This window comes from Enoplosus armatus, chromosome 21 (genome assembly GCF_043641665.1).
Source record: "Enoplosus armatus isolate fEnoArm2 chromosome 21, fEnoArm2.hap1, whole genome shotgun sequence".
Lineage (NCBI taxonomy): Eukaryota > Metazoa > Chordata > Actinopteri > Centrarchiformes > Enoplosidae > Enoplosus > Enoplosus armatus.
Genome location: NC_092200.1, coordinates 2645863 through 2659326, shown reverse-complemented (window position 1 = coordinate 2659326; position 13464 = coordinate 2645863). Strand labels below are relative to the sequence as shown.

Here is a 13464-nt window from a genome sequence, read left to right as displayed (position 1 = left end):
GAGAGCAGACACTCAGTCCGCAGGCACCGCGGAGGAAACGCACCCGAGGTAAACGAAACTCAAGATCTACTTCCTTAATTTAACACCTTGGCGTCTAAATTTGATTTATCTATAAATATCACTGTAACAGGTGAGAGCAGGCGGCGCTGCTGGTGTTTGTTCCAACACCAGACTGCATTTAAAAATGTGTTGATTTTAGATTTTTGTGTGAGCTCTTGTTTGTTTAATATCTCGACATAAGCTAAAACTGCACACACGAGACTTAAACCGAGATCAGCATTAAAGCAAGTCGACGTTTAAACTTTTACGCGTAATTATAGCCAATTATTGTTGGTTTTTCCAAATAATTATTAAGAAGAAAGTGTTATTAATGTGTCGGGAGGGACTTGTTGTGATGTGTGTATCTGATGGAGGTTGTTTATTGTTGTTGTTTGTGTCACCCTGAGAGAGTTTTTGGAGGGTCATGGCAGCCGGAAGAATGCGCTCCACTCGCAGACTGCGCTCCTGGATCGTCGAGCAGGTGTGTGTTTGTGTGTGTGTTTAAACTGTGTGTGCGTGGGCCTGAGGGAGGGGGGTGAGGATGAGAGACAGGGAGGGGGGGAGAAGGAAAAGGAAAGAGAGATAATGGCCTCATGTGACCTCAGACAAACACATTACTGTACGTCAGTGTTTAATTCTACTGCAGTATTGAACAAGTATGTCAGTATAATCAGGAAAATGTACTTCTTGAAGTCTTAAAAGCAGTAAAATGTCCCGTGTGACTGTTCTGCTATTATATATTCTATCATTAGATTATTAATGTAAAAGCAGGGTTTTACTGTTTTAATGTTCTGCATTATTACACACCTGTAACTTGTGCCAAGTTTTGTTGACAGACTGTAAACTGCAGGGCTGCAGCTAACGACTACTGTCATTATCATTTAATCTGCTGGTCTATAAAATGTCAAATAATACAGTAAAAACTAAAGATATTTAGTTCACAAAACTATGAAACAGAGAATTTTTGGCGTCTTTGCTTGAAAAATTACTTAAACTGTTAATTGATTATCAAAGTTGTAGATTACTCAGCGAAGTCTTTACTGCCTCTTCTTTCTTAGCGTTGTTTGGGAGACACATTGTCAAATAGAAATCTGAATGTACATTAAATGTGTTTTTTCCCCTAAAACGTGCAGAAGAGGAGCTCTGGCTCGTTTTGTCAGCCCTGAGTTGTGTCTGCAGGTATTCCTCTCACTGTTCAGAGAAACTTTAGAGGGTGAATTAAACTTTGTTGTTGTGTGTTTGTTAACGTTGCAGGTCAGCAGTGGGAAGTACCCGGGGCTGGTGTGGGACGACGATGCCAAAACAATGTTCCGCATCCCGTGGAAACACGCAGGGAAACAGGACTTCCGTAAAGACGAGGACGCCGCCATCTTCAAGGTCAAGATGCGTTTCTTGGCTCTAAACTAGCTCATATAGTTCTCAAAAAAACAAAACAAAAAGAAAGCCAACACATCCCAATCTGAGAAGCTCTGACACGGCACAAACATCTCTGTCCTCCGCAGGCGTGGGCAGAGTTCAAAGGTAAGCTGACAGAAGGGGATCTAGACAACCCGGCGTCCTGGAAGACCCGCCTGCGCTGCGCCCTCAACAAGAGTCCAGAGTTCACGGAGGTGATGGAGCGAGCCCAGCTGGACATCTCTGAGCCCTACAAGGTCTACCGCCTGGTCCCCCTCAGCGAGCAGGGTGAGACTCCTACACATCGACTCCACACACTGCGGTTAGATTTCATGGGAAGTGAGGAAAGCTTCATTCAGCCGAGCGGTAAAGAGAGCTCTGTGGTGAATTAAGATTTATACTAAATCCATGTAACTCCCAAGTGTTTGTACTCTGTTTCAGCCAGTTGATCTGTTCCAAACAGACTCGCTGCTGTTGCCAAAACATCAAGATCACCATCAATAACAAACTCATAACATTACCACTTACAAAATGTGCCAATGTTCTGCTGAAAAAACACTGAATTTTGGAGAAATGCTGCCTCCAAAAACAAAAAAAACCTTCTTTTTCCAGCCAATAGGTCAAATATCGTGCTGCGTTTGAGAACTGACAGAAACGTCCGGCATCTGGGACTTCCAAACTCTGGAACAGCATTGTACAATATGTTCATCATGTGCAACTATTTTGATGATTGATTAATAGTTTATTTCATTGATCAAGAACAAACGTTGCGTGTTTCCAGCTTTTCCAATGTGAGGATCTGCTGCTTTTCTCCGTTTTATATCATTTTAAATGGAATATTTTGGGGTTTTCGACTGTTAATCGATTAAATGTAAATAAATGTCAGCTGAAGCCGTGTAGCACCTGACAGAGTAGCATCACATGATAAGACAAAAAAAAAACATCTGGCTTACCTTTTAGTTGATGTCAACATCTCTGTGAACACGGATTTCCCAGCTGAACTCGGTCCTGGTCCAGAGCTCAGTCCTGGTCCAGACCTCGGTCCTGGTCCAGAGCAGATCTACGTTCAGACACGATCACAGGTCATAAAACAGTGTTTCCACAAAGAAGAAACCAATATTAATCAATAATAACTAAATCAATGGTGACTTTAAGAAGCTTCCCTCTGCCGTGTTTTTAATTTAACAAGCAGAGACAGTTCTTGACCCGAACTCCACCAGAAAGCCGACCCCTCTTTGGGTCAGGAAGAAGAACCTTTGGTCAAATACAAATACTCAAGTCTGTACTCAGGAGAGTCACCGTGGGAGAGTGTTAATAATGATTTGCTGTTGGACACACTGGTAGACGTGTACGGTGAGTGTTCACCAGCGATAGAAAGAGTCCTCCAGCTGTGCCAAAAGACTGGACATGTGGGACGCCACAGACCGATGATAAGCTTATCAGCAGCGACAGGGAGGCTAGAAATGTGATGCGTACACAAGAAAACTGCCTTGATGTCACGTTTGATGCTGCGTTTATTAAAAAACCCTGTGAAGCTTCTTATGTAGGAAAAGGAACTACACCACTACTCCTTACAAAGTCTTGAACGTTTGGAAAATGCTTGATTTTAGTTGTTTTCGAGGTATATATATATATATATGTATAAGTATTTGAACTGCATTTCATGACAGCAGTTTTCAGCAGATTCATCGTTCAGTCGCCGCCCTAAATAGAGTTTCATAAAACAACACGATCATATTGTCTCGACGCGCTTCCACACTAATTCAGAAAACCATAATTCATAATTGGTTGATAGTAATTGAGAAAATAGAGGTTCAGAGGTTCACTGCTTGGTGGAAAACATCAGTACAAATGATCTACAAACAGCCTCGTGTTGTAAAATGACCGTTAAATGAACCCTAGAAAAGATTACACAGTGAGACTTTCGAAACGTCTCACCTTTTCCACACATCCACTCCCGTCTTTTTGTGCTTTAAGATACTTTCATCTGGTGTCTGTTGTTTCTCTGTGAGTGCGCAGGCCTGTATTTACACGCTGCTACTCGCATTATCTTGCTTCACTGCACTTTAATTCCTGTCTATTAACGTGTTGCTGTTTATTGCTGAACTTTGGCTCCCCTCTGTTGTGCCTTTAAATGCTGTTTTATTGCGTGTCCAGGACTTACATAAGACACTTTGCATTGCCTTCGTTTTTAAAGCTGCTGTTCAGATCGCCGTGCCCGACTGTGAATAGTGACCCAGTTAGGAAAAGACCAAAGTGACACTCTGACAGAGTCTGCAGTCCTTCTTTAGTAACTATTCTGGCACTAAATCTTTTACACACAGCTGTTTTCACTTCAACTCAGATTATTTGAGGTAATGTTGTTGGCTGGAGTCCCGCCGTCTTAACAAAACTTTACTTAAAGAGCTCGTTTGGTGAAACATGTTTGTAGTGGGGCGACATGATGAATTTAAAAACAACAGGACAAAAGGCAACAACAGATACGGTGACTTGTTGCTGCTGAGTCAGCGGGGCAGTGAGCTCATACTGGGGCCAAAAAGTCCAGCCAGCATCATCCCAGTAACTGGGACAAGTACATTTACTGGGAGAAACGAGCACTTTCGCCCTGCGTTACTGTAAACTCTCTTTTACTGTGACCGTGAACGGGTTCTGTGTGTTCAGGTGTCGTCGTTCCTGAAAAGAAATGCAGAGTAAAAGCCACCAAGAGGCCGAAGCGGAGGAGGAGCGACTCGGAGAGCGACGACGGCGGCCAGTTCAAGCAGATAAAGACGGAGGAGGTCACCTCACAGCTGGTGAGCTTTTTCTTTTTGACCGTGAAGCCGAAAGAGAGAAATCTGAGCCGAGCTGAGTCTGATTTGTGCTAAAACTAGTTAACGATACTTCTGATACTGTGTCAGAAATCCACAGTGTGTAAAGTAGTAGTAGTAGTAGTAGTAGTAGTAGTAGTAGTAGTACTGTATAGAGCTGCAACGATTACTCGATTATTCGTTTCCAGCTTCTTAAATTTGAGGATTTGCTGCTTTTCTTTGTCGTTTGTGACAGTAAATGAAGAGTCTTTGGGTTTCTCTGGGAAATTGTGATTGTGCATTTTTCACAAGCTTTTGACATTTTATAGACTTTATAGACTTATAGATCGCGGTAATAATCGGCAGATTAATCGATAATGAAAGATGCAGCCCTGGTACATCTACACACAAGTTTTTTATTGTTTTTCTTCCAGCCGTAGAGCCACGCCTCTCCTCTCCTTTGTTTCCTGACTTTAAATAAATCGTGGCTTTAACCTTTCTGATCCTCAGTGTATTGAAGAGGCTCTGCTGCTGAGCGACATCCCCATCCTGACAGAAGAACCGGCTCAGTACGCCGCCACCGTACAGACGGACGGTGAGTTCAATCATCGGTCGTCACTGCGACAGTTTAAATAATGACTGGCCTGCTGCATGTGTGCCAGGATCTGCAGTAATCAGGTTACTACAGTGCATGTTAACGTAACCTGATTACATCCGGCCAATGACATCATCACTCTTCATTACCCCCCCCCCCCTCTCTCTGCAGTGGTTGATGAGATCCGGTTGGATGTGCGGATCGAGGAGAGCGTCTCTGCTCCTGCAGGAGGTACTAAACACTTCCAGCTCAGCAGCTTGTTTATGTGCAGCAGAGTGGGCAGTGCCCTCTGTTTCTGTCTGTGGGTCTAGTTTTTAGTCTAAAAGTTAACTACAAGTTGATTCAAGTTTGGTCAGATGGATTATTTTATTTTGAAGGTCTTGCTTTAATCCTACCCCCCGTCTGTTTCTGTCCCTCCAGTCCAGGACTCCTTCAGCGTGGTGGTTCATTATTTAGGGCAGGAGGTTCTCAAACGTCAAATCCAGGGCACTGATGTCAGGATAACGTACCTGCCCTCCTCTCTCGTCCCCCCGACGCCGGCCGCCCTGAAGGTCAGGTTTCCGCGGATCCCGCTGCCGGAGCCGCCCTCCACGCTGCCGGCCGGTCCGGAGCTGCAGGCCCTGTTCACCCTGCTGCCCTTCATGGAGAAGGGGGTGGTGCTGACCTCCACGCCGCAGGGAGTTTACGGCAAGCGGTTCTGCCAAGGCCGGGTCTTCTGGACGGGACCGCACACGACCAGACCGGCGCTGCACAAGATGGAGAGAAACACGGAGCCGGTGATGCTCTTCAGTAAAGAGACCTTCAAGCAGCGTGAGTCTCCGGCTCTGAGACGCTCTTCATTCAAGTCTTAACGTGACTCAGTTAGTTCCTGAATGATCCTGTAGTGACTGTGAACTTCTGGGGCCTCATTACAGAAACATTTCCTAACTGCTCGTCCTATCTCCACTCCAGTTTCCAAGATAGCAATTAGCAATTCCTGAACTCATGGCTGTATCCTGTCTCAGAGCTCGCGTGAGTTATTTTGAAACCAGGACAGGGTCTCTGCCATCCTAACTGAGGACGGTTCTCTAACAGCTGAATTCCAAACTCAAGATGAGATGGGATTGTGTCCTAAATGCAGTCAGGAAACATGTTTCTGTGATACCACAAACCCTAAACTGAGATAAGACTGGACTCTGGAGTATATAGAAGGAGCTCAGTCGCGTTTCTTCAGCCCAAAACCATTTCTGATTATTCGATGAATTAAGTTCCAGTCGTATTTATATATATTTAGTCAGCCCAGGTTAAGGAGGTCTGAATTAGATGTCAAAGAAAAGTCTGTTGTCTTATAAAAACAGAGCAACAGATTGATTTAATCGACAGGAAGTTAATTGGTGATTTTGTTCAGTGACTCATCACCAGAAATGTCAAACGTGCTTCGTATTTGTCCACAAACTGAATATATTTGGGGTTTTGGACTGTTGGTCAGGTACTCCACCTTGGACGCGGATGTTTTCCTGCATTTCACAGACAAAACAATTGAGAAATTAATCAATCATTTAAATGATTTTCCAACCTCAAACCGGTGAATGTGTAGTCGAACCTCAGATCGGTAAAATTACAGTACGATTTATTTAACTCACTTTTCTTTCCCTCACGATCAGAACTGGACCACTTCCGCTCAAACGGCGGCGACCCCCCTCAGTGCGGCGTCACGCTGTGTTTCGGAGAGGAGCTGAGCAACACCGAAGACCCGTCAGGAAAACTCATTATTGTTCAGGTGAATGTGCTGCCACACCTACACCGATCGCACCGCTTTAGGTTCGTTACCAGGTTTTATTTTTTATATTTTTATTTTCTGCTCTGGAGCTTTAGTTTGAAAGCTCCATTTAAAGCCCCTGATTGGCTGTCAACACACAAATATAAACGGTGCCTCTAAACATTTGTATAATTTTATATTTTCTGAATACGACTTTGGCACCAAATATCAGAATAATTCATAAGATACTTGACAATTCACGTTTCTGTGCAGAAAACTGAGAACAAAACTTAACTTTTTTAAAAAACTATTTGCATTCCAAATAACATTCACGTAGTTTTCATTTTACTTACAAATGATTTGATGCTTTACAGCTTTAATGGATGAAGTTTTGCTCTCAGTACCCTTTGTGACGCTGCTGTAGGGGCAGTTCAGCGAGACCCTGGAAGAACCAAAAGTGGGATTAAAGTAACACAGGAACTTTTACGCAGCAGTAAAGAACAATAACACCGTTACCGCCTCTTCTCTCCCCCCTGCAGATCACTTTGCCGTGGGCGGAGCAGCAGATCCAGAACGCTCAGTCCATCTTCGAGTCCATCACCATCCTCCAGTCTCTGGCCAGTCAGTCTCCACTGGGAGAAATAACTCTAAACCTGGTCACCGTGCCCTCACCGCCGTCTGAGACCACCACCTGCGGGTCCATCTGAGCACTCTGACCAACATGAGGGGTTTCATTCCAAAATAAGAGACATCCCCTCTTACAAAATAAGAGCATAAAGGGCTGAGCGACATCATCTAAAGTGAGTTTTCTGACCAAATTAAAACCACTGATCTGACAGAATGTTACTGATTTCAAAATAAGAGCCTCTAATTTGTGGGGTAATGATATATTTCCGCTCAGCCCGAACAGGTAGCACAAAACAAATCTTAAAGCACTTAAAACAAAAAGAGCTTAAATGCTTTTTTTTGACTGGAGACCAAACTTAACTATCAGATTTTTATTTTTACCCGGAAAATGGATACTGAGCTTTTCGGGGATGGACCTTGGCCCCTCGTGTCCTCGTAGAGGTCAGGTGGTGTACTGGAAGCACTACATGGAAACCAACGCTGAGTCGACGGGCGTTTTTCACACAAAAACGTCAAACATTCGTTCTCTGCTTCTCAAATGTGAGGATCTGTCTTCGTCGTATACGGCAGTAAATTTAACATCTCAAGGCTTCGGACTGTTAGTCAGAATGACCGACTCTGAGAGTAATCGTTAGTCACAGCTCTAGTCGTCTCTCTTCCTCGAGTATCTGCAAATGTGATGTTAGCTCAGTTCTCTGATCGTAGCTGCAAGTCTCGTTTTCCTCTAAGCCAGTGGTTCCCAACCTGTGGGTCGAGACCCCCAGAAAGGGTCGCAAGTCACATCCGAGGGGGGGTCAAGAGAAGATTAACATATGTATCTGCCCCGCAAAATTAACTAATCTTTGCTTTTTTTTTTCTTGCCAATTATTGGATAATTTTAGGGGTTTTAGATGTTTTAAGTATGAAATAAAGTCACTTTTACTGGATACAATTTGTACACATGCAGCTAGTAACGAGGGGTCACAAATACTATATAATACTACAAATCCAAAGTAGTTCAGTAGAGTAGCCGTAGTGAGCAATCTTTTAATGTAACGCCTGTTAATCGACTCAAATCCAACTCTAAGGTAATCATCTTTCATGTTAGAACACAGATACATTTACAAATGTGTGTCTTTCGATGGATAAAAAGTTTCACACTCTTGAGGTTTGAAGCTCAGTCAGGACATTTAAAAAAGGAAAAATCCCACCTTCTATACTCCTCCGCTGGTAGAAATCATCTGTCTGCCACATGCAGTGCAGTTTTAAGGAGTTATTACAAGTTTACAACAACCTTTTTAAGAGCGAATGAGTGTTACACCAAATTGTGACACCGCTGTAGACATTTTACAAGTTTTGGGTGTGTGAGGGGCAAACGAAAGTACAAAACAGCCGACCTTTCAATACTAAAGTCCTGCAGTAAATACAGTCTGCTGAAGCTCAGAATATTTGTTTTTTGTTTATTTATATTATTAAGGTGGCAGTTTGGCGTGTTTGTCAAGCAAATATCCTGTTTCTGTTCGTGCAGCACTGTTCCTCTTTCCTAAAGCAGCAACTGTTTTTCCAAACGTTGACGTGATTTATGAAACATTTCCTCTTGGCAGATTACAGACTTTGGATGCAGGAGCTATATAATAAGCAGTGTGTGCTTCAGCTTTACCTTTTCAAGGCAAAACACAGAGGTACAAAGTGGCACGTAGTTGCCTTGATTACCACTGTAACACTTTACTTTAACCCCCCTATTTAGCATTAATAAGCATTTAATAAATTGCTGACAACACACTATAATGTAGTCGTAAGCAGCTAAAATTTCATTTTTAAATGTTTATTAACGTATAGTTATTGACAAATACATAATAAACACATATCTGCTTACAGTGTGTTAAATGTTTCTATACAGCTTATTAATGCTACATTACTACTGTTACCAAACTACAGCATTTTCACGCAACCTAACAATCTCGACGCTTTGAGCTTCAACAAATTTATATTTACTGCAGGACTTTTGTATTGTAAGGTGTTTCAGTTATTTTGTCCACCATATATATATATATATATATATTTTGACATAGGAGTAACAATAATACAGCAACAATGGGACCAGAAATACCACAGGTGCATTGTAATAGGGTTAAAGGTGTTTTTAAGGTGGATCTGTCATTCAGCAGGTGTTGGGCTGAACCACAAGGCACACTCTGACGGGGTGGGGTGGGGGGGGGGGTGAGGAAGACTGCAGAGATCTACCAAGCTGTAAATATTTTTGTTATTTCTGCATGTTCTATGTTATGTCTCTGTTCAGTCGAGAAAATGCATTAAAAATGAACATATTCCTAAACTCGTTGTGTGTCGGGTTATAAAAATCACGTCGGGTCAGAACATGAATAAATCTGGTCTCGAGTACAAAGTGATGCTACTCCTCGGTCTACATGCTCCCGTTGGCCGGCGAGGCCAGCTCTGCGATCTTGGTGTTCAGTTTCTGATTGGTCCAGTCCTTTGTAATGTCGTCCAAGTGGCTGTCAAAATCCACCAATAGCGCGTGATCGCCCGACTCCAGCATCTGACTGGCTATCGCCTGAGTCTCTTCCCACTGTCTCAGCATGATCCTGAGTTCAAAAAGACAGGGACAGCATTAATGTGGGGCGTCTATATTATCATATACTCATAAAAACGTTGAATTCAATGTTACGTGTCAAAAATTATCATTTGATTACACAGGAAACATTTTATACTCCTTATTAATTAAAGATGTGGTAGCTCAAGATAAAACAGTATTATTTTGATGAATTAATCCGTCGCCTCTGATCCACACGTACCCTGTGGTGTTTTCATATAAGTACAGGGGGAGGATTACAGGCAGCAAAGGGGAAATTAACCTTTTCATTTTGAATCACCAATAACCAGTGATGTCGTGCAGCTCTGTCCCGAAAAAAGATTTGAAGCTTTTGGGCTTCAAACGCAGGAGGAACAGCGACACCTGGCGGTTTGCAAAACTCACAGCAGCCCTTCAAAACACAAGACACACCTCTCCGTCTGATTTTAACGGTTCAGGTCTCATACGTGTGAAGCCTGCGTGTCATTATTAAATCTGTTAACACTTTTGTTCAGAAGACGTGTCAGTAAAATAATGACGAAATGCGTTGATATGAATGGTGTAAGATATTCATTAAACTAGCTTATTACTTTTATATACAATATTATTATCTTGATGATTGTCTTTCTAGTGTACATCGCCATATTTCTCCATTACTCTCCTCTCTTTTCATCCCACTAATGTGCCGATCACAAAGCTTTAACTGCAAAACTTAAAGCTGCCCTCTGAAGCGGCAGCGCCGTTTTGAAGCTTCAGACGTCATCGGTCACGTGATGTTCTTCATTTGACACAAGCGGCATCTCTACCAGTAGTGAGTTTTCACCGTAAAAAGCTGGACGGAAAACACAATTCACAGTCTGAGAGGCTCAACCCGCTGTCACTTACGTGTGTTTGTCTTTGAGCATCCATCTTGAATCTTTGCGCTCGTACATTACGATGGGAGGAACCCGTAAGTCTGGAGACATCTTACTGCCATCAAGCTGCAGCAGAGAAACACATGTTCAATTAATTCATTTAACTCATAGCATAAATAATTTGTTTTTTTCATCAAATATCAAAAGTGACAAAACAAGAATTCTTAAAACTGCTCGTCAGTTCAAACAATGAAAAACATTAAGAGTATCTTAATCTTAAGTGACTGATCGTCGTATTGTTTTACCACTTGCTTATTTCTCATCTCTACAAGCCAGCAGGTAAAGGGATGGTCTTACCATTAACATAACTGCGTTGTCAAACTGCTCAGCAATCTTATCGGCTATCTTCAGTCCACACGGCGTCGGGCTGTCGAGTTCAAAAGAGGAAAATAAACAAAAAACAAAGAGTTAGAAAAGTTTACATTTTACTAAAATTAGCACTGCGTTGCCTGAATTTACCACCAGACTGGAACATTTTAGGAAACATCTTCAACGTCTCATGAAAGGTCCAATATAGTTGAAATGAAAAGGGGGTTTGGGGAGGCCTTCACCTGCTATCAGATACGCAGGCGTTGGCTTGGTAGTATCCTACGATCCTCTGCTGAGTCTGTGAACACCACACATCCACCTGAAACAAGAGAACAGACTCACTTTAAAACATAATTTACCTCAAATCCAAAAAAGGGATCTGTTCCAGCGAAAGCACAGATTGTCTCTGTTGAGAGGAGGCAAATGACTCTCCTCATCCCAGGAAAGCTTCTTCTGCAGCCGGCACAAGGCTAAAGTCAATGTTTCTTGTTTGCAAGCAGTCTGAAATATTAGTGAACCAGTCTGTCTCAATTTATATTGATATTTGATATTTGTTTCCTGGAAAATTAAGGACCAAGTACAAAGTTCAAAATCTTCCGGGTCTTTCCTTCATCGTGTGTCTCAGTGGTTTACTACTGAGACAGTGTGTTACAGGAAATGTTTAATATTAGCGGTTAATTTCTCTGTTTTTAAAGGAATCAACTTAAGTACAGGCACTGCTGTATTTCATTATATTAAAAGGTATAGTGAAGAGAAAACGTGCAAAATATACTTTGACAGCGTTTGACTCACTGGCTGTTCTGTCTCCACGTTAAGACTCATTTTATATCCCTGTTTCCTTTTCACTGATTTCCCCCCACTGTTGAAATGTTGTCTGAACTACATGACACAAAGCATGTGGACATTACACCCACATGCGAGGGCTGAACATGTCATTTCTGGGAAGGACTTCCAAATTTTATGACCTTGCGGCAGAGATTTGCTCTGCAGAAATGACATATGTAAAATATAAAGTCACAGCTTGGTAAAGGGGTTAAAATGTTTATCTAGAGACTTTCAGGAGTCTGGAAATACCTTCAAGGCAGCTGTGTTGCTGGGAAACTGATGCTTTGGGTTTACACAAAGCAGCAGCTAGTTACAGCTGCACTGTGTTTCAGGATACTGTGAGGATGCCTAACTTTGCACCGCACCGGTCAGCAGGTGTCCTACCTGTGTGAGGGCCAGCTGGGTGATGGGAGCCAGGGACAGGTGGGAGTGAAGCAGCGGCACGCAGTCTGTCACACACACAGCGCCGCCTGCCGAAGTGGACGACAACAGCAGCCCGTTGATGCTGCACCGCGGAAACAGACAGGAGTGCAGGTACATCTTCACATACGCCCGACAGGACAGCTCCACCTCCCCCATGATGACGGCTGAGAGGACACAGGAAGACAAAGGCACTGACACGGGCTTCGAGAGACCCCAGCAGAGGCTAAATGTGCTTCAGCAACACATATGAACGACTACGACGGATTTCCCAAATATAAGGACCAGCAGTCGTGTCGCGTAGCACAACATTTTACCCGAAATCGGCCCCTATAGTTGTGTCTTTAAACTGGATGTTGCTAGATCAATTAACCAGCTAGCCGGCTGCTCCAGTGTGTATTAGCATTAGCACACTAGCAAACCGAGCAGAGCTGAATGAAGTCTTACCTGAAGAGGAATATAATGTAGTAACTACAGCCTCAAACAAATGCGTATTTTCCGATTTTCAAATATATCGGTTCATCTAGGTTTCTAAATGGTTTCCCGGAGCTGTAACGGCTAACTGTTTCACTTGACAGCTCATGAAAAGCGTCTGAACAGCTACTTCTGGTCCCGCCCAAAAGACTTAAGTACCTGATTGGCCGAGACGCTGAGCTGTTGTAATTCAATTGGAGCAACAAGGTGCCAATCATTTTTTCAGCCTTCTTCATGATGCCGTGATAATTCAAGTTCTGCAGCAGTGCTGCCTCTAGTGGAGAGGATGACCACGTTACCAACTTCGAGTAAAGTGAAAAAGCCATAAAACTCTTCTGGATGACACTGAACCTATTTTTCAATTCTCCAAGTGTGTTTTATTATTGACTTTATACCATCCCTGCTTTATGTTACACTTGGACATGTTATATTCCCATTAAACAAAGCTGTAATATATTTGGAGTTGCAAGACATTTTATATTTACATTTAAATCATGGCACAGCAATACCAAGTACCTTGATTACAGTAGCCAGCAGATGGTGCTGTAAAGTTTCTTACTGAGTACCTTTGTCCAATATTGTCACATGTCCTGATGTAAGCAGTGTATTAAGTCACTACTTTTGAGCAATTAAACATATTACACCCTTACAGCAGGTATGAAACTAGCATTAGTGTATAACCTGGTGTACGAGCCTCATCCAGAATCTCTTAGAAAAGGAAATACGACTGGATTAAGCAGGTGATAAATTTACGTTTTAAATGAAAGTTGTTA

The 13464-nt window shown here is 42.6% G+C and overlaps 2 protein-coding genes across 4 annotated transcripts; one reads left to right on the top strand and one right to left on the bottom strand.

The window, feature by feature from the left end:
- The first annotated feature begins 5 nt into the window (after positions 1-5).
- Positions 6-9494, top strand: irf9 (interferon regulatory factor 9). 3 transcript variants are annotated; one of them, XM_070928299.1, is made up of 10 exons: positions 6-48; positions 449-520; positions 1294-1416; positions 1542-1722; positions 4096-4226; positions 4731-4815; positions 4987-5046; positions 5236-5625; positions 6459-6574; positions 7093-9494. In XM_070928299.1, the coding sequence occupies exons 2-10, from the start codon at positions 464-466 to the stop codon at positions 7258-7260; spliced, it is 1311 nt and encodes a 436-aa protein (XP_070784400.1). In that variant the 5' UTR covers positions 6-48; positions 449-463; the 3' UTR covers positions 7261-9494. The 3 variants fall into 3 exon arrangements, with proteins under 3 accessions (XP_070784400.1, XP_070784401.1, XP_070784402.1); XM_070928300.1 differs by having other exon boundaries at positions 6459-6615; XM_070928301.1 differs by lacking the exons at positions 6-48; positions 449-520 and adding an exon at positions 522-532.
- emc9 (ER membrane protein complex subunit 9) lies at positions 8193-12794 on the bottom strand. Its single transcript, XM_070928302.1, has 6 exons — positions 12665-12794; positions 12182-12384; positions 11215-11291; positions 10961-11030; positions 10635-10729; positions 8193-9762 (listed from the first exon to the last, which is right to left on the bottom strand). The coding sequence occupies exons 2-6, from the start codon at positions 12374-12376 to the stop codon at positions 9582-9584; spliced, it is 618 nt and encodes a 205-aa protein (XP_070784403.1). The 5' UTR covers positions 12377-12384; positions 12665-12794; the 3' UTR covers positions 8193-9581.
- Between the last annotated feature and the right edge of the window lie 670 nt (positions 12795-13464).